Genomic DNA, 24,862 nt, shown 5'->3' with positions numbered 1-24,862 from the left:
ATACTGTTAGGAGAAATGTATTTTGTSACCCTACACCAAWCGCGATCAYGACACKCAGGTTAAAATATCAAAMCAAACTCTGAACCAATGACATTAATTTGGGGACAGGTCAAAAAGCATTAAAMATKTWTGGCAATTTAGCTAGTTAGCTTGCACTTGCTAGCTAATTTGTCCTGGGATATAAACATTAGGTTGTTATTTTACCTGAAATGCACAAGGTCCTCTACTCCGACAATTAATCCACACATAAAACGGTCAACCGATTCGTTTCTAGTCATCTCTCCCCCTTCCAGACCTTTTCATCTTTGAACTTATATGGTGATTGGCATCTACACTTTCGTAGTATTACCACGACAACCGGCAAAACAGTTCGTCTTTCAATCGCCCACGTGGGTATAACCAATGAGGAGATGGCACGTGGGTACCTGCTTCTATAAACCAATGAGGAGATGGGAGAGGCAGGACTTACAGCACAATCTGCGTCAGAAATAGGAATGACTTCTATTTTAGCGCTTGGCAACGCAGACGCTCGTTGACGCGCGCGAGCAGTGTGGGTGCAATAATTGAATAACATAGATTCCTAAATGTATTTTGCAACACTTGCGCGTGCGACGCAAGCAGTGTGTTCAGCCTATTAGTTATTACACTGTCTTAGCCAATACTATATTATATATAATGACAAATATAAAAGGTTTATTTCTTTCAAGTGGCGACTGAAGCAGATATGAGGATCCTTGTCGTCCTCTCCATCACAAGAACTGAAAATCTCCTATGCTGTCTGACAATAATCTTCATCACCTACCTAGTCAGGAAAAAGATACATTCAATAATTCAGTTTCTCAATATTTCAGCTGTTAYAAACACAAATGTGGTTTCCTGTCTGTTCAAATGTTTCAGTGCTCATCAGCTTAGGTGACATAATGTAAACTCAAAAGGCCTTTTGCAATGTTGATGATGCAGATTCGCTTGTAATAATGTTCTATATTTCTGTTCAGACTTTCAATAAATAAATMAATATTTAATTAAATAAAWTGAAATGTTTTWTTCAGTACCAGTAAAASTTACACTCTAGATAMCAGTGGCGGTCTGATCCGTTTAAGATGAGGGACRATGATTATTTTTTCTATGAGCATGGCCTTATTTCTATTTCAGCTCATTGGATGACTCTCATTCATATTCCATTCACCCAGGTCATTGTAACATCGATAGGTTTAGGCTACTACATGATACTCAAATTTTCCGTATACCCATCGTCCTATGAATGAAAGTGTGCAACGTAGGTGCACAGGTCGAGAGAAATCTGAGTATTCAAGGTGATAGACATTGACACATTCAATACCGCCTTGCACAATCTTCCCTGCATCCAGCTGATCTAGGGTGTAATCATTAATTATCCAATCCAACAGAGTTTCTACTGGACAAATTCAGGTATGTTTATCCCCGTTTTGTTCCGTTTAATAAAGGTTTTTCAACAGAATTGGTGGAATTAATAGGGTACTAGGGTGTAACAAGCCCCCCGGGGTAACTGCCCCCCCCACCCGTAATTCGCATTAAGACCACAAATGTCACCAAAATATTTATTTTTTTACCTTGGCTGCCACTGCTCTTGCTCAACAAAAGATGTCCTCTGTGTCATCACAACTTTTGGAGATATTTCAACAAAACGATTTTGTGGTAAGTTGAAATTTTGAAAAAGTTCTAGATATATTCCAATGAAGTTAGATCTATAATTGTTTCTTAAATATACAAGAAGTATATAATCAATTTGTTTAGATATAAAATGTAGACAATCTTTGAGTAAAGTAATATGTTGGATTAGCATGTTGGATTAGTGTGTTGGGGGCAACTCGCCCCGTCGTCTTACTACGGGGTAACTGGCCCCATAAAAATTGAGAAATGAGAGGTATACATTATATCCATATGGTACATATAGTGCTCTTATCTCTCAATCATTACCAATGCTAAGCTTTCTGAAGAAACCTGAAACTGTTCTCTTGTAGCATGAGGACAGACAAAGGTCAGAGGGGACGGTATGGCTGTGCTGTTCCGTCTGTTCACTGATGTCTCAGCAGCCAGTCAGGCCTGTGGACCCTCACTCCAGTTCTGTATTCAAGACGCCCATAGCCTCCTGACTCTCTCACTCTCATCTGACACACAGGACGACTAGTCTACGCATGAGGAGATCTTATCATCAAAGATGTAATTATACAATGACATATATTTTTTGTTGTTGTGTGTAGGTAGGTTTCAGGAATACATAAGTATAAAAACCAACTGTAAAATTGCTGACAGAACTTTGCCTGGAAAAGGTATAGAGATGAGATGAAATAAAAACATTTAAAGATATTCAAGTATTTTACATTTGTTTGTATTTTTTTTTTAAGGCTGTTATCTGACTACGATCATCATTCACCCAAGGAGATACAGAACATTTGCAATGCCTCATGTCAGGGGTAGATGGAAACTACTACAACGGGTTCAAACTGACAATGGGACAAGCTCCAGTGTAACTGTTTATGCTCACTCTGGAAGTCCAGAATTCTATGGGGAGTTTGACAACAACCCTTGGTTTGCTGCAGAGAAGAACAGGGACACTTCCCTTTCAGTCGGTCACTCTGTATAACACACTATGTTGCGTTAATTACCAATCATATTCACCTGAAGAAAACTTAAAACCCCCATTGGGCCAATGAATGCAAAGCCCACCCTCAGAAGGCCCGCCTTCCTGGCTATGACAACAGGGCTCACATTCATTTCCTAAATTCTTCATGTCATTCAAATTTACAAATATTTCAAGCACATGAAGACTACTAAATTCGTCTCTAACTTAGATATATGTTAGTGGGGAGAGAATTCTATTACCCCTTGTTGCGAGTTTGGGTTTGAGTATCAGTTTTTGTGTTTGCTAAAAGCAAACTACTTTTTACTCTGCTTGTTAAGCTTATGCTTCCTTGCTTGGGGAGGATTGGTATTTTCTAAAAGCCTACCACTTCTTCTCAGCTTGAGTAAGATGGCCAGTGGTACGAGCAAGTTCAAAAAGGCTAACCAGACGGGTTTGAAACTCCGACCGTGCCCGAGGGGATGTGATTTCACATTGAAAATGGAAGATACTCACAAGTGATGTCCTGTTTGCCTGTAACTGTGTTACAGTGGCCTCAGGGCTGCCGAAGACAGGGAGAGGAGGGTTTGTGGTCCCCGCCTGTAATGCAGGGGACTGGGGTTCAATTCCCCGATCGGCACCCCAGCCAGGCAATGGCCATCGACCGGCGCTGTTTCGGCAGTATGGCTCTCCTCTCCTTTGCAACGGGGTGTCCAGGTTGGAGAAAATTTTTGCACCTGTGATGACTGCGGTAAAGCATCGCTTGACTCTTTTTCCGGTTTTTGACCTGGAATAACTCATTCAGCCAAGTTGCATGAATGTGGAACTGTTTTATAGGGCCGCAGCTAGCTTGCATGCCTGGTCTCGGAGGCTAATCCTAGTCGTCGCTCCCAAATAGAGCACGGCTGGTTCCGGTGGACCAGTGTCATCTCTGGTTGACTTGGTCACAAATAGCCTACCGGAGCGGAGAGAATGTGTCTTGAGCGAGACAATTTCGCCAAACTAGTGTTTGGCTCAGCTATGGAGTCCATGCAGTCCCATTCTGAGGACAAGCAAAAGGAGGAAGTAGCTGTACTTTCTTGCTGCGTTAATGGTGAGAACTTGTGGAATACGACTTTCCAGCTGGGAAAACTGCGCCCACTTCTCAGGCTAACCGTGGAGAGCGGGAGTACGGGCAGACACCGTGTTACGCAGTAGAGCGCACGGTGTCTCCTGTACGTGTGCATAGCCCGGTGCGGGTTATTCCACCTCCCCGCACTGGTAGGGCTAGATTGAGTGTTGAGCCGGATGTCATGAAGCCGGCCCTACATATCTGGCCACCAGTACGCCTCCTCGGGCCGGCTTACATGGCACCAGCCTTACGCATGGTGTCCCCGGTTCGCCTACATAGCCCGGTGCGGGTTATTCTTCCTCCCCGCACTGGTCGGGCGACGGGGAGTATTCAACCAGGTAAGGTTGGGCAGGCTCAATGCTCAAGGGAGCCAGTACGCCTGCACGGTCCGGTATTTCCGGCGCCACCTTCCTGCCCCAGCCTAGTACCACCAGTGCCTACACCACGCACCAGGCTTCCAGTGCGTTTCCAGAGCCCTGTTCCTCCTCCACGCACTCKCCCTATGGTGCGTGTCTCCAGCCCAGTGCCTCCAGTTCCGGCACCACGCACTAAGCCACCTGTGCGTCTCCAGAGCCCTGTACGCACTGTTCCTTCTCCCCGCACTCGCCCTGAGGTGCGTGCCCTCAGCCCGGTACCTCCAGTTCCGGTACCACGCACCAGGCCTATAGTGCATTTCGAGAGGTCAGTGTGCCCTGTCCCTGCTCCCCGCACTAGCCTTGAAGTGCGTGTCTCCAGTCCGGTGCTTCCAGTTCCGGCACCACGCACCAGGTCTACAGTGCGCCTCATCCGGCCAGAGCCATCCGTCTGCCCAGTGCCATCTGAGCCATCCGTCTGCCCAGTGCCATCTGAGCCATCGTGTCCCAGCGCCATCTGAGCCATCCGTCTCCCAGCGCCATCTGAGCCATCCGTCTCCCCAGCGCCATCTGAGCCATCCGTCTGCCCAGTGCCGTCTGAGCCATCCGTCTGTCCCGAGCCATTAGAGCCGCCCGTCTGTCCCGAGCCGTCAGAGCCGTTAGTCAGTCAGGAGCCGCTAGAGCCATTGTCAGCAGGATCTGCCAGAGCACAACCAGACAGGATCTGCCAGAGCCGCCAACAGACAGGATCTGCCAGAGCCGCAACCAGACAGGATCTGCAGAGCGCCAACCAGACAGGATCTGCCCAGATCCGCCAGCCAGCCATACGCGAGCCAGCGCCAGATCCGTCAAGCCAGCAAACAGCCAAATCCGTCAGCCAGCCATGAGCAGCCAGATCCGTCAGCCAGCCATGAGCTGTCCAGCCAGGATCCGCCAGAGCCGTCCAGCCAGGATCCGCCAGAGCCGTCCAGCCAGGATCCGCCAGAGCCGTCCAGCCAGGATCCGCCAGAGCCAGCCATCCAGAACTGCCCCTCAGTCCAGAGCTGTCTCTCTGTCCGGAGCTGCCCTTCAGTCCGGAGTTGCCCCTCTATCCTGAGCTACCTCTCTATCCTGACCTACCTCTCTATCCTGACCTACCTCTCTGTCTTGAGCTACCTTATCCCGGTGCTGCCCCTTATATCGACGGTACCCTTTAAATTAAGTGGGTGGAGTAGGAGGGTGGTCATTCAGAGGGGAATACGGAAGCTGGGTTTGACTATGGTGGGGTGGGGACCTCGCCCAGAGCCTGAGCCACCACCGTGGTCAGACGCCCACCCAGACCCTCCCCTTGAGTTTTAGGGGTGCGCCCGGAGTTCGCACCTTGAGGGGGGGGGTTCTGTCACGTTCCTGACCTGTTTTCTGTTGTTTTGTATGTGTTTGACGGTCAGGGCGTGAGTTTGGGTGGGTAGTCTATGTTATGTGTTTCTGTGTTGGTTTAAGGGTGACCTGATATGGCTCTCAATTAGAGGCAGGTGGTTTTCATTTCCTCTGATTGAGAGCCATATTAAGGTAGGTGTTTTCACTTTGATTGTTGTGGGTGGTTGTTTCCTGTGTCWGTGTTTGTTGCACCATACGGGACTGTATCGTGAGTTCGTTTTGTTTGTAGTCAGTACTTGTTCGTTCGTTCTTCGTTACGTGTAAGTTCGTAGTCCAGGTCTGTCTACTTCGTTTGTTGTTTTGTAATTTGTTCAAGAGTTTTCCGTCTTCGTCTGKTTCTTGTAAATAAATATTATGTCTAACTCCAACGCTGCATTTTGGTCCTCAAATCCCTACTCCTCCTCTTCGGATGAGGAGAAGGAGGAAGCCCGTTACACTATGGAAATAGTCATGGCTGAAATTAGTCAGCATTATGTCCGTATTACCACAGTTCCCTGTGGGTTTGAGCCTTGGGCTGCCATGGCAGCATGCGAGTACACAGATTCTAGGGTACCGACGGTTTTCCTATGAATTTGAGCCTCGGGGTGCCGTGGTTCGTCGACTCTGTTTGAGTCTATGCAGCGTTCATGTGCGCTTTTGTCACGTTCCTGACCTATTGTTCCTTTTTCTTTTATTTATTTAGTTGGTCAGGGCGTGAGTTGGGGTGGGTTGTCTTTGTGTGTTTTGTCTAGTTTAGGGTGTGTGTATTGTTTAAGGGGTTTTTAGTATGTATGGGGTAGTGTTCAGTGTAGGTGTTTAGGAAAGTCTATGGTTGCCTGATTTGGTTCTCAATCAGAGACAGCTGTTTATTGTTGTCTCTGATTGGGAGCCATATTTAAGGCAGCTGTAGGTGTTTGTGGGTAATTGTCTATGTCTGTGTCTATGTTGCATGTTTGCACTTAGTCATTTATAGCTTCACGTTCATCATTTTGTTTTTGTTTTGTTTTCTTCTAAATAAAGAGAAGATGTATTTTTCACACGCTGCGCCTTGGTCCTCTCTCTCACCCAAAGACGATCGTGACAGCTTTGCCTAGTTACAGAAGCTGTTCTGTTGTTGTCGATTTGCGGTTCCTTTTACAAGTTCAAATTTTTCAGGCTCGCAAGGTAAGTATTGTGCTCTGTGTGGCCAGTTTCTTGTAATTGTGGTGTCTATGGACTTGGGCTGCAGCGTTTCAGTGCCCACAGCAAAGTTGCAGCAGGTACTGGTTCCCTGTATGTGGCTTTGACAGTTCAGGCTTCTTGGGTAAGTATTTTAAGCACACTTTTGAAGTCTGTGGGACCTCTGTGTGCTTGGGCTGCTGTGTGCCTCTGAGTTTGGAACTGTCTGAGCCGGCTTGGGCCGGGATTGTGTGTCCCCATAGTATGTTTTACCGAGTGACTGACTGAAAAGGAACGTACTGTTATGAATATAATAGCTGTTCTCTGAAGGAGAGAATGAGGTATAACATATTTTGACCCCGTGCCATCAGGGTGTTTGAGCTTGCTCAAGAATGGTACTGAATTGAAGAAATTAAAGTGAGCCCTGGTGTTATAGCCAGGAAGGCTGGGCTTCTGTGTGCGGGCTCTGCGTTCATAGGCTCAATGGGTGTGTTTTTTGTTTTCTTCAGGTGAAGACAGTACATTTGGAAAGTTTGCTTTTTCCACAATTGTTACTTTACAGCCGTATTCTGAAATTGGTTAAATTAGTTTTTTTCCTCATCAATCTACACACTACCCCATAATGAAACACGATTTTAGAAATTGTTGCAATTTTTGTATTGTTTTTATTTTATTTACATAAGTATTCAGACTCTTTACTCAGTACTTTGTTGAAGCACCATTGGCAGCGATTACAGCCTCGAGTCTTCTTGGGTATGATGCTGCAAGCTTGGCAGACCTGTATTTGGCAAGTTTCTCCCATTCTTCTCTGCAGATCCTCTCAAGCTCTGTTGGATGGGGAGCGTCGTGCACAGCTATTTACAGGTCTCTCTAGAGATGTTCGATCGGGTTCAAGTCCGGTCTCTGGCTGGGCCACTGGTTGTGATTGTGATCATTCTACTGTCATGGGGAATATGCAAGGAAAGTAACAAAGGACCTAGAGGTATAGAAATACTTGTATTTGCATCTGACATGCATATTAATAGATACTAATTAATTTACTGTTATTTATGTTTCACAGTAATGTTCGACGATGTGTCCATAAAAGAGGAAAATATACTGCATTAATAAGATGGCTTGTATAATGTATTTCATGTAATTTTTTTCTTCCTGTTTTTATTCTGAATTGATCATTTACCAACCGCAACTTTTAACCTCTGATGATATACTAAAGTCTATAACTAATATCTTATCATTCTCTCTCTCAAACCAAATGTTTAAGTGGAAAATCCGTGGAGTGGTATGAAAAAAATGATCTCTGGCCATTGTATGCAGCTATGGGTCTCACACCATGTCCCGCCCCTAATCACAAATTACATTCATCTAAAGATGTAGTCCTTCCTTCATGGTCTGGCAGTGTAGCTCTAAACACAGAATGACAAGCAGATATTTATCAGCTCTTGTCATCTACAGCTTGTGTAAGTGATCTAAGTCATTACTAGTTTGTGATTCATAGTTAAGACTAGGTTTAGGTATAGTAGTGCATGAGTGAACAAAAAGTTATATGTTTGGAAATGTTTCTAAACCTTTGTCTTCTCTCTTTCAGGTCTGACCCCTGTTGTGTCTGCCTCTCCTCCTCCCTCAGTGGTAGCCCATCCTGGAGATAATGTCACTTTGCAGTGCACTAATGTCTCTGGAGCTCCAGGACACGTTGGCTGGTTCAAGCAAGTCAACGGCTCAGAGTCGCCCCTATGCATCACGTCTATGTACAGCTCTGAGCCGTATGTCACGCATCACAATGGTTTTCAGCCCAGCCATATGGAAMTGTTCATCAGACATAGAATAATCTTCCTCAAAATCACAGAGGTGGATGTAGCTGATTCTGGTCTGTACTGCTGTGGAATGTTTGATAAATTCATCATCTTCACCAATGCGACTGTCCTGAAGGTCCAAGGTAATCTTTTCAACAACTTTTCTGCTATGACGCCAAATTGCACTAACATGTATTTGAGCTTTCAGAGATATTATTGAGAAAATGTTGGAAAAATAATACTATCTATCGTACTACGGTGGGAATAACAGCGGGAATATTTGTCTCTCCTAATCGTCCAAAAGGTCACAAAGATTCTGAAAAGGACCTTAGAGAGCACTGTGAAGAAGGTATGTTTTTTTCTGCTATTTTAAGTGACAATCTTTCGTAAATGAATTAATATGATGTACCATGAAAGTACCACAGAATAGAAATAAAGTGCAACAGCATCGTATAGTAACCTAGCCAGAGAATACTTGCTATTTCAGTTGCTGATCTACAGATGAGAATCCTGGTCCTTCTCTCCATCATAAGAACAGGAGTTCTCCTCTGCTGTCTGACCATCTTCATCATCATCTACACCACCAGGAAATAGATAAAGCTAAGGCCAATGTCAGTATAGTATATGTAGTTACTTGCTTCACCAAATCCCAACGTACACGGCTGTCTGTTGGGTATCGCAGTTAAACATGTAAAGTAGGCTACAAAAAAGTAGACTAAAATCATTCTAATCCTGATTCAAATACAACACAGATGTTTAGCATATTGTCTGGCTGGTTTTAGGACCATCCGGAGCATCGGAGCATCGCTAGGGGAGAATCTGCCAGCCTGTGCACATTTCTCTCACTTTAAGAAAACAGAGACAGTGCCAAACAGTTTGATTTGCTGGTCAGCCTTTTAGGAAGTGCGCCGATTGCTTTGATTTTGATGTCGCATTTAGCTAATTATCTATATAAATACTCGTGCTTACACAGAAATAAATAAAATCATTCAAAATACAACACCAGAGAGCATGATTTGGCCACAGAGTATCATCTTATTTAAAAAATGGTCTGTGGATTGTTTTAAGCGTGCAATTTGAGCAGTGCACGTGGCAAGACAAACAGCCTACCGAATTGCTTATTGCTGAGTCGTGGTAGTCAGTGAAAAGCTGTTAAATAAGCCTAGGCCTATCGCATTATTTCAAAATACAATCGTAAGAAATACATATTTCAGAAAGAGAATGGCTATTGCTGAAAAGAGAACACATTAAAAAGAGTAATCTGTCTCTACCAATTGAGCGAAAAGTAGTTGTCAGTGTCAGCAGAGTAGGCTACTAATTTGTTTTGTATTAAAAAAGATGTAGCTTATGTCTCCAGTCATACAAAATGTAGTAGAATTGCATGAAATATGTTTATATAAGCCCACACTTTTCCTGTGCATTGAATGGAGAAGAAACATTTCTCATTAGGCCTAGGCCCTCAGGCTTGCATTGTTCAGAACTGTCTGCTTTGTAAGAGGGATTGAGAAATGTGATTCTAGATGCATGAAATCCTTTATTATAAAAGTGAAATTTTATGGTGAAAATATATCTTCCCCAAACTATGGATGTCGAACTTGTTGTGACTTGATAGCGTGCATTATGCATCTATTTCACATTGCGCTGTATGTGCCGATCCACAAGTAAATAAGTCAATTTATGATGAGATTGAGTATATACTATAGTGTTTGACATTGTACAGGTTGCTTTCAATAAAACATCATAAGGTGTACAGTGTTCGATTTACCTGCTGGGTGGCAAGGAGGCCCACAGCTCCACTAAAACCAATGACAACTGCATGCCGTTTTCAAGGGATTGTATTATAAATGTTAATTATTTGGTTGTAATATCACCTCTTGAAGAGCATGGTCAGACGTACAAATATTTGATTATTCTATGCAAAACAATTGTGCACATTTAGCTCTATCATCAGAGTTATACAGCAAGTAACTACATGTTTTTCATGATCAGTAAACATCAATTTATCATTGATCATTTGCAGTGATAATTAATGCCTTGGGCTATTTGCTTTTGTTTTTGCTGTTCTCCAAATAGTATAATAAAGTTTTTATAAATGGTGTAGAAAAAAAAATCCCCCCACCCCACTTTGTCATACCCTAAGTTTAGCTGAGCTGATGCCACTGCATATGTATGCACCTGTTGAATAAGCAATGTTTAATTTGAACCGGATCCTTTTCTGGCAGGATCCGGCTCAAATTAAACACCTCTCAGTTGTGGACCATTTCACTCCAGAACCTATTTGGCTGCGTCCGGTCCCTCTACATGAGAAACATTTTATGTTGTCGTCTCATTAATTCTCCTGTCCTCTAAAAATGGTTTTATGTGAAAACGTAGATTTTCAGCCCGCGCCTGATATTCTAAGAATATATTCGAACAATGAATTAGTGTTAGGTCGCCCGAGTTTATGGTTACTGCATTATACCTATGTTTGAGACCAACACATGACCGTTGTTGTGGTGAGACAGAGAAGCGTGGCTGTATCTCTCGCAGAGCTAGAATGAGATTCACTTTCTGTGGTCTCTCTCCCTCTCTCTGCTCTGATAGACATGAGCCTGCAACTCTCATGTCTCCAGCATTGCACTTCATCGTTTATKTCCTTATAGAATCATAGCCGCGGTAAGAGTGCTGAAAGAGCTGCAGCACCTCTGATTCACTGAAATAAATTTGCCAATGTTATATAATTACTGCTGTCTGTTCAGAAAGAAATCAAATAATTCAGAATACTACTCCTGGGGTCAGCCTATAATGTAGCCACAGAGGACTTTTTTTTTTTTTTTTAATGGCCTAGCTGTGGATTGTTTTTATGTAGACCAATCACAACGCATATAGCCCGGGATGGCGCTGCAAATCAGTCAATTAACAGCATGCAGCCAGCACAAGCCTTTTGCAATATTTTTTATACAATTACCGGAAAACACAGGTTGGAAAGCAAATGGCTCCTGCTTAAAAGAGCAGACTCTAATCTGACTTTAGGCTACCAAAACATTTGATCAACTTCCAAATTGGCCTATTGAGCGAACAAGAGAAATATGCTTTTGGCACGAGAGTATAGGCTATTGCCAGCAGTGAGCTGCGCGTCATTGGGTGAGTCAGTGAGAGTGGAAAGCTTTTCTAAGACTATAATTTCCTCCTCATATTATACAATACGTGTCTCCACACACCTAGGTCTAGGCTATTGATGGATTCAAGACGAGGTCGTTATTATTGATCTCAGTTTGTCAGTGTCAAAGTAGCCTGTCATTTCAATCACTTGTGCGGTATTAAAAAAGATTCTGCTAAAGTCTCCAGTCATATAAAATGACATAGAATTGCATGGAATGTGTTAATAAAAGGCTAAATTCTTCCCATGTTTGCAACTTCTGTAAGCACTTCTACTTGCTCTATGCCACTGCGCAAATGTGATGATATGCATGCACTGCTTTACTACAAAGGTACTTTTCTTTTATCCGTTCCTGTACTTCAGAGCCCCGGCACCTCACGATTTACAACTTAAGCACTGAGTATTAATAAATATCACTGAGAACATTGAGAATGACTGAAGTTGTTTTTCATGAAGGAAAAGAGTTGGCAAATGTATAAATAAATGATACTTTTGTTGTTGTTGGCAAGTTACAAGGTATCTGTACTTTGTAGTCTTTTTGAATGCTTTATAGTATGGGAAATACTTTTATCTTGTTGGTATTTTTGTATTTATACTTGAACATCTAATTGCGCAGCAGGGGTCTGCTCTAGTGTTTWTCATCCAGATGAACAGATGAAGAGAGGTGTGAAAAGAACGTGTGTGGTTTTGATGCACTGAGAGGTGTGGTGAGAGCTGAGAACTGAAGGCCAGTCTTCCTGTGGTGCAGGTATTTTTGTCTTTAGCAGAGAGAGAATGATGCATGTTAAGTCTACCGCAATGGAAAATGACAGTTGGTCAGTGTCTCTGTCTCACATCCCCTTATCGCCAATCCCCCCTAAAATCACCCACACATGTACACTCAAATGCTTTACCAACCTCACTGATGTGTTGGCAGGTAGACTGGAAATCTGGCGAGAGAGAGAGATAGGACATAAGGGCCATGTCATCCCCCAGTGTTAGTCTATGAGAAGCCCAGTGATGTTCACCTCAGCAKGTCTCACTCWWCACTGAGCTGCTCCTTCCTGTCACTCAYACCACAGGAAGTGATGTGTTGCTCAAYGGTCCCTCTACCTCAGAGCCCAATCATATTCTCCCTAACCCTATCCCTAACKTTAAGCATAGCCCTAACCCTAACCTTAACCATAGTCGTATAGCCCTAACCATTTTAGCTCATGATCAGAGMCAATAACTAATAATATCAGGTCATCACTGTCTCACTGTTGTTGATGCACTTATAATGTCAGTTAGACAATGAAGTACAAACTGCAAAMAAGGGGCATTAGCTGACACCWATAGAGGACCTTTTCACACATATGAGTCAAGGTACACCAATAGGGATTATTCAGGAATTTCATATAACTTCACAGGTCACTGTTCGAAGCMGGACTGATGATACAGTAGACTCAAAGACATTCTCAAAGAGAACCAAGAAATTATCCTGCAAATACGGTATGATTTAGGACCAGAAGCATACCACCCTGCATCCCACTGCTGTCTTTTCTCTGAAGTTAAGTAGGGTTGGCTCTAGTTGGTCTTTGGATGGGAGACCAGATGCAGCCAGAAGTGGTGTTGGAGGGCCTGTAGGGGGCACTCTTTCCTCTGGTCTAAAATAAAATATTCAAATTCCCCAGGGCAGTGATTGGAGACATTTCCCTGTGTAGGGTGCAGTCTTTTGGATGAGGTGTTAAACGGGTGTCCTGACTCTCTGTGGTCACTAAAGATCCCATGGCACTTATTGTAAGAGTAGGGGTGTTAACCCTGGTGTCTTGGCTAAATTTCCAATCTGGCCCTCAAACCATGGACAATGAATCATCCCCAGCTTCCAATTGGCTCATTCCTCTCCCCGTAACTATTCCCCAGGTCATTGCTGTAAATGTTCTCAGAACACTGAAAGTGTTCTCAGTCAACTTACACTGAAGGCTGTTGTATAAAGCACCTGTCTCTGGATTACATCTTCAAACTAAGGGCAACCATGGCATCTGTGACAGAGAGGGAGAAGCGTTCATCTAGGCATACGGGTAAGAGAGTCTAGCTAGCTATTTTTCCAGATATTATACGTTTCTAATTTTGTCAGAAAGTCATTTTCATTGCAAGGTAAAGCATACTGTTAGCTAGCTCGCTAACGTTAGCTGGCTGGCTCGCTAACTAACGTTATGTGTATGATCTGTGTAGTAATATTATTTATGTCTCAGAGCCATTTGCAGTGCTAGTTATAGCCTTATGTTAGCTAGCTAACTAACATTGAACCTAAATAGTTGGTTAGCTTTAGCTACCTGTAGATTCCTGCAGGGTAGTAACGTTATGAGTTGGCATAATGGTTCATTGGTTAACTAGCTAGCTAGATGTCTAAACAAAATACTCTACTAGTAAGGGTGTGGTTAGAGAGGAAGCGTTAGAAGTCAAAACACAACTGTTTAATGGCCGCAGAGGAGTAGTTGCCTCTTCTGGCCTCTCTTAACTTCTTGTCAATATGGGGGCGCTGTTTCCACTTTGGAAAAAATCGTGCCCAAATTAAACTGCCTCGTACTCTATTCTAGATCGTACAATATGCATATTATTATTACTATTGGATAGAAAACACTCTCAAGTTTCTAAAACTGTTTGAATTATATCTGTGAGTAAAACAGAACTCATTTGGCAGCAAACTTCCAGACAGGAAGTGAAGAATCTGAAAACGATGCTCTGTTCCAGGGCCTGCCTATTCAATTGCCTAATTTCTATGGATTTGCATGCACTGCATACGCCTTCCCACTAGATGTCAACAGGCAGTGAAAGGTGGAATGGGGTGTCTACCTTGATCTGAGGTCGAACAAGAGCTTTTTGGAATGACGTGACCACAATTCTTTCTCTACCTAGGCGGCGGAAGGACATCGACATTGGCTTTCTGAAAAGCGTTCGGTATACACGGTAGATATCTCCGGCTCTGATTTTATTTGATAGATGTGATAAAAACATCATAAAGTAGTTTTTTTCAACCGAGTTGTATCAGTTTATTCAAGTTTATTGCGAGTTTTGGAATTTTCCTTTCTTTGCGTCAGGAGAATTTTGGGCATGTTCGCGCCACATGGCTAGCTAAGGTTGCTAATTCGACAGGAGAAGAGGACATTCTAAAACCAAACAACGATTTATTCTGGACCTAGGACTCCTTGTACAAGATTCTGATGGAAGCTCAACAAAAGTAAGAACAATTTTATGATGTTATTTCGTATTTCTGTGGAAAATGTTTAGTCCTATTCTCCGCCTTTTAGCGGGCGCTGTCTCGCAATAACGCAAGCTGTATGTCGTACTAAAGTTATTTTAAAAAAATTAACAGAGCGGTTGCATTAAGAACCAGTGTATCTTTCATTTGCTGTACAACATGTATTTTTTAGTAAAGTTTATGAATGAGTTCTTTTGATTAAATTAGGTGACTGTACAAAATATCTCCGGAGAATTTCGTGCATTTTGGCTACGTATTCACAATGTAAAACCACGATTTGTACCTCTAAATATGCACATTTTCGAACAAAACATATATGTATTGTGTAACATGATGTTATAAAGACTGTCATCTGATGAAGTTGGTCAAGGTTAGTGATTAACTTAGATCTCTGTTGTGTATATTAGTGATTTGGTTATTTATAATAAGGTGGCCTTAAAGGGCAAAGTACCCAGCAGGTGACGTTGTATTGTATTAGTCACTTATAAAGAGTTCAATCAAAATTGGCATTCTCATGATATTATTCGTCCTTTTAGTATTTCCTGTTTTTATTTGCACTGATCACAGCCCCCTATTCTGAGAAGCAACTAGTCACCTTTTAACCTCTACGCTTCTCTCTTCCGGATCCGGGATCCTCCTCATAAAAAAGCTGACTAGCATAGCTAGCCTAACGCGACAGGGATATCATATAATATAATTTCATGAAATCACAAGTCCAATACAGCAAGTGAAAGATAAACTTCTTGTGATCCAGCCATCATTTCCGATTTTTAAATGTTTTTACAGCGAAAACACAATATATATTATATTAGCTCACCACCAATAGCCAAACAACAACGCCATATTTCACCATGTTTCCACCGCAAAGGTAGCTTTCCACAAAACCCACAAATAGAGATAAAATGTATCACTAACCTTTGAACACTTCATCAGATGACAGTCTTATAACATCATGTTATACAATACATTTATGTTTTGTTCGAAAATGTGCATATTTAGAGGTAGAAATCCTGGTTTTACATTGTGAATATGGTAGCCATGATGCACCAAATTGTCCGGAGATATTTTGGACAGTCACGTAATCTAACCAAAGAACTCATCATAAACTTGACAAAAAAATAATGTTGTACGGCAAATGAAAGATACACTGGTTTCTTAATGCAACCTCTGTATTAGATTTTAAAAAAGAACTTTAGTAACAACATACAGCATGCAATATTGTGAGACATGCGCTCACCAAATTCTCCGCCTTGTTGGAGCCAACACAAACCACAAAAATACTACGATAAATATTCTTTTACTTTTGATGATCTTCCATCAGAATGTTGTGCAAGGAGTCCTAGTTCCAGAATAAATCGTTGTTTTGTTTTAGAAATGCAATTTCTTCTGTCGAATTAGGAACTTTGGCTAGCCATGTGGAGGGCACATGTCCAAGAAATTTTGCGCCTGGAACGAAACATTCCAAAGGTCCAATAAACGTCGAATAACTGGTCAAACTCGGTTGAAAATCCTACTTTATGATGTTTTTTCTCATATGTATCAATAAAATCAGAGCCGGAGCATTTTCGTGTGTATACCTAACGCTTTTCAGAAGACAATGTGAGGTTCCCTGGTGCGCAGTTGAATACTGACAAAAGAGCGGACCTGTCACTCCAAAAGCTCTCATTCGGTCTCACATCAAGCTAGACACCCCATTCAACTTCTACTTCCTGTTGACATCTAGTGGAAGGCGTATGAAGTGCATACAGATCCATAATATAAGCCAGTTGAATAGGCAGGCCCTGACACAAAGCCCATTTTCAGAATTTTAACTCTCCTGTTTGGAAGTTTGCTGCCAAATTAGTTCTGTTTTACTCACAGATATAATTCAAACAGTTGTAGAAACTTCAGAGTGTTTTCTATCCAATAGTAATAATAATATGCTATTGTATGATCTAGAACAGAGTACGAGGCCGTTTAATTTGGGCACGATTTTTTCCCAAAGTGAAAATAGCGCCCCTATTAAGAATAAGTTTTCAGGAGAATATGAGTCAGAGAGGAAGAGCGCTCAGTGTTGCGTGAGACCTCCTGAGGTGAACATCCCTGGGTCTTCTCTCTCTTCTCTCTTCTCCCCCCCCCCCCACCAACCCAACAGGCAGTGTAGTTGGTGAAGCATCTGTAGTTGAATCTCTTTTTTTGTAAGTATGTAGGTGTAAATGCGTGTTGTGATTTGAGGCGGGGGGGGAGGGGGGGGGGTAATAATAAGGGCTTGACATGCATCATTCTCTTTCTCTGCTGAAGCACGAGCACCTCGCACTCCGTTCTCACCACAGCTCTCATCTCAGTGAGTTTGAGACTGAGGCGTTTGTCAGTTCTTAATTCACAGTAGGGCCGTTTGAAAAAAAGAGTGCATTTGTAAGGTTACAATTGTTTTTCCCCTCTCCAATCTACACACAATACCCCATAATGACAAAGCAAAAACAGGTTTTTAGAAATGTTTGCAAATGTATAAAAATACAAAACTGAAATATCACATTCACATCAGTATTCAGAACCTTTACTCAGTACTTTGTTGAAGCACATTTGGCAGTGATTACAGCCTCGAGTCTTCTTGGGAATGACGCTCCAAGCTTGGCACACCTGTATTTGGAGAGTTTCTCCCATCTTATCTTCAGATCACTCAAGTCCTGTCAGGTTGGAAGGGGAGAGTCGCTGCACAGCTAGGTTCACTCAAGAGATGTAAGACTCGGGATCATGTCCGAGCTCTGGCTGGCCACTCATGGACATTCAGAAATTTGTCCCGAAGCCAGTCCTGTGTGTCTTGGCTGTGTGCTTAGGGTCATTGTCCTGTTGGAAGGTGAACCTTCACCCCAGTCCTGAGGTCCTGAGCGTTCTGGCAGCAGGATTTCATCAAGGATCTCTCTTACTTTTGCTCGTCAATCTTTCCCTTGATACTGACTAACCAGTCCTTCCGCTGAAAAGTGTCTTCCGTCTGGCCACTCTTGCATAAAGCCTAATTGGTGGAGTGCTGCAGAGATAGTTGTCCTTCTGGAAGGTTTCTCCTATCTCCAAAGAGGAACATTGGAGTGCTGTCAGAGTGACAATCGGGTTCTTGGTCACCTCCCTGACCAAGGCCTTCTCCCATGATTGCTCAGTTTGGCCGGCGGCCAGCTCTAGAAGGTCTTGGTGGTTCCAAAACTTCCTTCCATTTAAGAATGATGGAGGCACTGTGTCTTGGGGACCATCAATACTGCAGAAATGTTTTGGTAAATCTTCCCCAGATTGTGCTAAACCTCAATGGCTTTGGTTTTTGCTTCTGACATGCACTGTCAACTGTGTGACCTTATATAGACATGTGTGTACCTTTCCAAATCATGTCCAATCAATTGAATTTACACACAGGTGGACTCCAATCAAGTTGTAGACACATCTCAAGGATGATCAAGGAAACAGGATGCACCTGAGCTCAATTTGAGTCTCATAGAAAGGTCTGAATACTGTATAAGGTGTTTCTGTTTTTTTTATTTGTAACAAATTTGGCTAACATTTTCTAAAACCTGTTTCACTTTGTCATTATGGGGTATTGTGTGTAGATTGATGAGGAACATTTTATATTTAATCCATTTAGAATAAGGCTGCAAAGTAACAAAATCTGGAAAAGTCAAGGGGTAATAAATACTTCCTGAATGCACTGTATATACACTGCTCAAAAAATAAAGGAACCTAAAAAAACACATCCTAGATCTGAATGAATGAATAATTCTTATTAAATACTTTTTCTATACATAGTTGAATGTGCTGACACAACAAATCACACAAAAATTTATCAATGGAAATCAAATGTATCAACCCATGGAGGTCTGGATTTGAGTCACCCTCAAAATTAAAGTGGAAAACCACACTACAGGCTGATCCAACTTTGATGTAATGTCCTTAAAATAAGGAAAAGTGACGGCTCAGTAGTGTGTGTGGCCTCCACGTGCCTGTATGACCTCCCTACTACCGCCTGGGCATGCTCCTGATGAGGTGGCGGATGGTCTCCTGCGGGATCTCCTCCAGACCTGGACTAAAGCATCCGCCAACTCCTGGACAGTCTGTGGTGCACGTGGCGTTGGTGGATGGAGCGAGACATGATTGTCCCAGATGTGCTCAATTGGATTCAGGTCTGGGGAACGGGCGGGCCAGTCCATAGCATCAATGCCTTCCTCTTGCAGGAACTGCTGAGCACACACTCCAGCCACATGAGGTCTAGCATGTCTTGCATTAGGAGGAACAGGGCCAACCGCACCAGCATATGGTCTCACAAGGGGTCTGAGGATCTCATCTCGGTACCTAATGGCAGTCAGGCTACCTGCTGGCGAGCACATGGAGGGCTGTGCGGCCCCCAAGAAATGCCACCCCACACCATGATTGACCACCGCCAACACGGTCATGCTGAGGGATGTTGCAGGCAGCAGAAGCGTTCTCCACGGCGTCTCCAGACTCTGTCACGTCTGTCACATGTGCTCAGTGTGAACCTGCTTCATCTGTGAAGAGCACAGGGCGCCAGGGCGATTTTTGCCAATCTTGGTGTTCTCTGGCAAATGCCAAATCTCGCCTGCAACGGTGTTTGGGCTGTAAGCACACCCCCACCTGTGGACGTCGGGCCCTCATACCACCCTCATGGAGTCTGTTTCTGACTGTTTGAGCAGACAATGCACATTTGTGGCCTGCTGGAGGTCATTTTGCAGCACTCTGGAATGCTCCTCCTTGCACAAAGGCGGAGGTAGCGGTCCTGCTGCTGGGTTGTTGCCCTCCTACGCCTCCTCCACGTCCTCCTGATGTACTGGCCTGTCTCCTGTAGCGCCTCCATGCTCTGGACACTACGCTGACAGACACAGCAAACCTTCTTGCACACTCGGCATTGATGTGCCATCCTGGATGAAGCTGCACTACCTGAGCCACTTGTATGGGTTTGTAGACTCCGTCTCATGCTACCATAAGAGTGAAAGCACCGCCAGCATTCAAAAGTGACCAAAACATCAGCCAGGAAGCATAGGAACTGAGAAGTGGTCTGTGGTCACCACCTGCAGAAACCTCCTTTATTGGGGGTGTCTTGCTAATTGCCTATAATTTCCACCTGTTGTCTATTCATTTGCACAACAGCATGTGAAATGTATTGTCAATCAGTGTTGCTTCCTAAGTGGACAGTTTGATTCACAGAGTGTGATTGACTTGGAGTTACATTGTGTTGTTTAAGTGTTCTCTTTATTTTTTGAGCAGTGTATATCCTGTAAAATATATATATATTTTTTGCAGACTGCCTTCTTGAACATGTGAACCTTATTTAAAAACGTGTATTGGATCTGTTAATATGAATAAAGATGTTCAGTTATGAGCTCTGAGCTACCACAGAGAAATAAATATCCTTCCTGACTAGTCATGATGTGGCTGAGAGATGAGTCCTGATTGGTCTGTCATGTCACAGGGTTCTGTCTATAAAGAATGGGGGCTTTGCGGTTCAGTGCAGATATATATCTATATATCCATATTGCTACTGCAGATGTTTGGAAATATGTAGCTATGGACAATTGCAAAAGTATTGCTATAGCCCTCAAAGCATTACTTCCCTAAAAATATTTGGGATTAAGTAGAGAAGACTACTTTCTGGAGGAAAATGCCATGCTGACTCGCTGTGTTTACATGAATGGGTGTGGCTAAGGCTTAAGAGGGTGTGAACAATGCCGTAAACAAAGAACATCTGTCTATGAAGTGTGAAAAGGTCATTTTCCCGACTTACCTTCTTAAGTGGGATAACAAGTTTATCAACTTTTAAACAGAGTAACTTTCCCATGTTTCCACCAACTGCAGTGTATTATATACAATGTTGAAGCTCTGAATCTGTACTTTTCATGAAAAATAAACAAATCACTTATATTTGAGTTAAGCTTACGTACACCTTAGCCAAAAATATACTTTTACAATTCCTGACATTTAATCAGAGTAAAAATTCCCTATCTTAGGTCAGTTGAGGATCACCACTTTATTTTAAGATGTGAAATGTCAGAATAATAGTAGAGAATTATTTATTTCAGCTTTTATTCTTTCATCACATTCCCAGTTGGTCAGAAGTTTACATACACTCAGTTAGTATTTGGTAGCATTGCCTTTAAATGTTTAACTTGGGTCAAACATTTCGGGTAGCCTTCCACAAGCTCCCGCAATAAGTTGGGTGATTTTGGCCCATTCCTCCTGACAGAGCTGGTGTAACTGAGTCAAGTTTGTAGGCCTCCTTGCTAGCACACACTTTTTCAGTTCTGCCCACAAATTTTCTATGGGATTGAGGTCATGGCTTTGTGATGGCCACTCCAATACCTTGACTTTGTTGTCCTTAAGCCATTTTGCCACAACTTTGGAATTATGCTTGGGTCATTGTCCATTTGGAAGCCCATTTGCGACCACCTTTACTTCCTGACTGATGTGTTGAGTTGTTGCTTCAATATATCCACATATGTCCTTCTCATGATGCCATCTATTTGTAAGTGCACCAGTCCTCCTAGCAAAAGCACCCCACAACATGCTGGCCACCCATGTACTTCACGGTTGGATGGTGTTCTTTGGCTTGCAAGTCTCCCCTTTTTTCTCCAAACATAACAATGGTCATTATGGCCAAACAGTTTATATTTTGTTTCATCAGACCAGAGGACATTTCTCCAAAAAGTACGATCTTGGTCCCTATGTGCAGTTGCAAACCGTAGTCTGGTTTTTATGGTGGTTTTGGGAGCATGGCTTCTTCCTTGCTGAGCGGCCTTTCAGGTTATGTCGATATAGGACTCATTTTACTGTGGATATAGATCGTTTTCTACCTGTTTCCTCCAGCATCTTCACAAGGTCCTTTGCTGTTGTCTGGGATTTTATTGCACTTTTCACACCAAAGTATGTTCACTCCTAGGAGACAGAACGCGTCTTCTCTTCATAGAGCGGAACGACGGCTGCGTGGTCCCATGGTGTTTATACTTGCGTACTATTTGTTTGTTCAGATGAACGTGGTACCTCAGGCATTTGGAAATTGCTCCCAAGGATGAACCAGACTTGTGGAGGTATACATTTTTTTCTGAGGTCTTGGCTGATTTCTTTGATTTTCCCATGATGTCAAGCAAAGAGGCACTGAGTTTTGAAGGTAGACCTTGAAATACATCACAGGTACACCTCCATTGACTCAAATATGTCAATTAACCAGAAGCTTCTTAAGCCATGACATCATTTTTTGGAATTTTCCAAGCTGTTTAAAAGGCACAACTTAGTGTATGTAAACTTCTGACTCACTGGAATTGTGATACAGTGAATTATAAATTGAATAATCTGTCTGTAAACAATTGTTGGAAAATTACTTGTGTCATGCACAAAGTAGATGTCCTAACCGACTTGCCAAAAACTATAGTTTGTTAACAAGAAATTTGTGGAGTGGTTGAAAAATGAGTTTAATGACTCCAACCTAAGTGTATGTAAACTTTCGACTTCAAGTGTATAAAGACAGGGAAATCACATTTTTGACTGCACTAGGACTTTAATGCTTGTACAATAGGTGGATACACAGGGGTTTGATGAATGCAAGTAACATACTACATATACTCTACTGACATTGGCCTTAGCTTTGTTTATTTCTGGTGGTGTAGTTCTTATGATATAGAGAAGGACCAGGATTCTCTCGCTAGGTTACTATAAGATGCTGTTGCACGTTATTTATAGTCTGTGGTACCTTCATGGTACATCATATGACCTTTTTTACAAAAGATTCTCACTTAAAATAACATAATAAACATACCTTCTTCACCGTACTCTGTCAGGTAATTTTCAGAATCTTTGTGACCTTTTGGATGATTAGGAAAGTAAATATTATAGTATTTCATCTCCAACATTTTCTCAATAACATCTCTGATACAYCAGATACATGTTAGTGCATTTGGAGTCATAGCAGACAATTTGTTGAAAAGATTACCTTTGACCTTCAGGACAGTCGCATTGGTGAAGATCATGTATTTATTGAACATTCCACAGAAGTTTAGACCAGAATCAGTACATCCACCTCTGTGATTTTGAGGGAAATTATTATATTACTGATGAACATTTCCATATGGCTGAGCTGAAACTGTGTGATGCTGGACAGTTTGCTCAGAGCTGTACATAGACACGATGAATAGGGGCTCTGAGCCATTGACTCGCTTGAACCAGCCAACGTGTCCTGGAGCTCCAGTGACATTGGTGCACTGCAAAGTTACATTATCCGACCTGAAAGAAAGAAGACAAAGGTTTAGAAACAATTCCAAACATAGAACTTTCTGTTCACTTATGCACTAATACCTAAACCTAGTCTCAACTATAAATCGTAATGACTTAGATAACTTACACAAGCCATAGAGGACAAGAGCTGATACAAATGTGTGTGCCATTCTGTGTTYAGAGCTACACTGCCAGACTGTGAAGGAAGGAGTCCATCTTTAGATTAAAGTAATTTGTGATTAGGGGCGGGACATGGTGTGAGAGCCATAGCTGCATACAWTGACAACATATACTTTTTTCTTACCACCAACAACTAATTTTCCACTCTTACATTTGATTTGAGAGAGCTAAGGATAATATATTTTAGTTGTAGGCTGTATTGTRCCATTTTAAGTTGGTGAAACATACTCTTTATTGTAAATTTTAAAGTAAAAATGTTTAAATAAAAGGGTCTAGGTGACAGTTAGTAAATATTAAAAATATGTTWTCACAGTGATGACACCCAGAACAGTTGCATTGAATAATTGTATTGGGCGGGAGGACCCCCTGGTATGGGTACCTTTTGGCGGGAATTGGTGGTCATTGGCCAATAGGGGGCACTCTTCTGACTGCACCAAGTATATGAACCCTGAAGTGAGGAAACTGTTGCGGTTGGTAGGAGCATTGGCTTGTAGTCCACCTTATATATACCTTAAAGGGGATTGTCCTTTGAAAATGAAGATCATGCATTAGCTAAGACTTCATTCTTCATCCAAAAAAGTGACATTCTGAGCTTCGCTGCATTAAATTTGAAAAGCATTGATCATAGAAGACAAACACAATAGTGTCAGCCCAACAGGACACTCAGCTCTGTCCATCTGTCTCTTTTAATCTGGGTTAGGTGAACACCACAGGAGCACTTAGCTACCACTGGGGAAACCAGGAAATTCTGCTGAAATGCTAAATGACATACCGCAGACTATACAATGCATCTCAGAAACTAAATAGCTCATTTGAGAAGTCTTGTTCTACAGGGGTAGACTTTCCACAAAAGACACAGGTTTTGAAGAGGCAGCTATTAAGATGTTCGCACCACTGTGCAAATTTCTTCTTCTTGGACAAAATCGGTAAGTTGTATTTACTTTATCTATGAATGGTATATTCAATAGAACAACATTTCAAAAGAAACTCTGACATGTGTTAGGTTCTAATTCTCAGAGTTAAAAAACTCAACAGACACTATGAAAGCTTAATAACCTCTTGACGCTAGAGGTCAGATTTTTTTATATTTTTAAAAAAATAACGTTCAAGGTAAACGGACTATTTCTCAGGGCCAGATCGTAGAATATGCATATAATATCACAGATTAGATAGAAAACACTCCAACGTTTCCAAAACTGTCAAATATTGTCTGTGAGTATAACAAAACTGATTCTGCAGGCGAAAACCTGAGGAAATCTAACCCGGAAGTATTTTTTATTTTTTTATCTGTGTTTCCTGGCCCGTCTTTCTTCCATTTAAAGGGGTATCAACCAGATTCCTTTTCCAATGGCTTCCTCAGTGCCTGTGACCAGGCTTTAGACAAAGTTTCAGGCTTTTGTTTAGAAAAATTAGCGAGATTTTTCAAAACTAGTCAGGTGTCCTCAGATTAGTTCCTGTGTGCGAGAGTGTAGCGCTTCCATTTTTCTTTTTCTCTCTTATTGAGTAGGTTACGGTCCGGTTGAAAATATTATCGATTATGTTTGTTAAAAACAACCTGAGGATTGATTATAAAAAACATTTGACATGTTTCTACGAACATTACGGATACTTTTCTTTCGAACGGAATGAGGCTTTGGTTCTGTGAACATACACGCGCAACCAAAATGGCGTTTTTTTGT

At 42.3% G+C, this 24,862-nt stretch overlaps 1 protein-coding gene across 1 annotated transcript; it reads left to right on the top strand.

The window, feature by feature from the left end:
* The first annotated feature begins 6,400 nt into the window (after window positions 1–6,400).
* LOC111953618 (uncharacterized) lies at window positions 6,401–11,926 on the top strand. Its single transcript, XM_023973011.2, has 5 exons — window positions 6,401–6,622; window positions 7,431–7,598; window positions 8,202–8,549; window positions 8,711–8,755; window positions 8,894–11,926. The coding sequence occupies exons 2-5, from the start codon at window positions 7,451–7,453 to the stop codon at window positions 8,998–9,000; spliced, it is 648 nt and encodes a 215-aa protein (XP_023828779.1). The 5' UTR covers window positions 6,401–6,622; window positions 7,431–7,450; the 3' UTR covers window positions 9,001–11,926.
* Window positions 11,927–24,862: the final 12,936 nt, after the last annotated feature.

This window comes from Salvelinus sp. IW2-2015, linkage group LG3 (genome assembly GCF_002910315.2).
Source record: "Salvelinus sp. IW2-2015 linkage group LG3, ASM291031v2, whole genome shotgun sequence".
In the NCBI taxonomy this organism is placed as follows: Eukaryota; Metazoa; Chordata; class Actinopteri; order Salmoniformes; family Salmonidae; genus Salvelinus; species Salvelinus sp. IW2-2015.
Note: the sequence above shows the minus strand (reverse complement) of the source record. Positions and strands in the feature narration are given on the sequence as shown.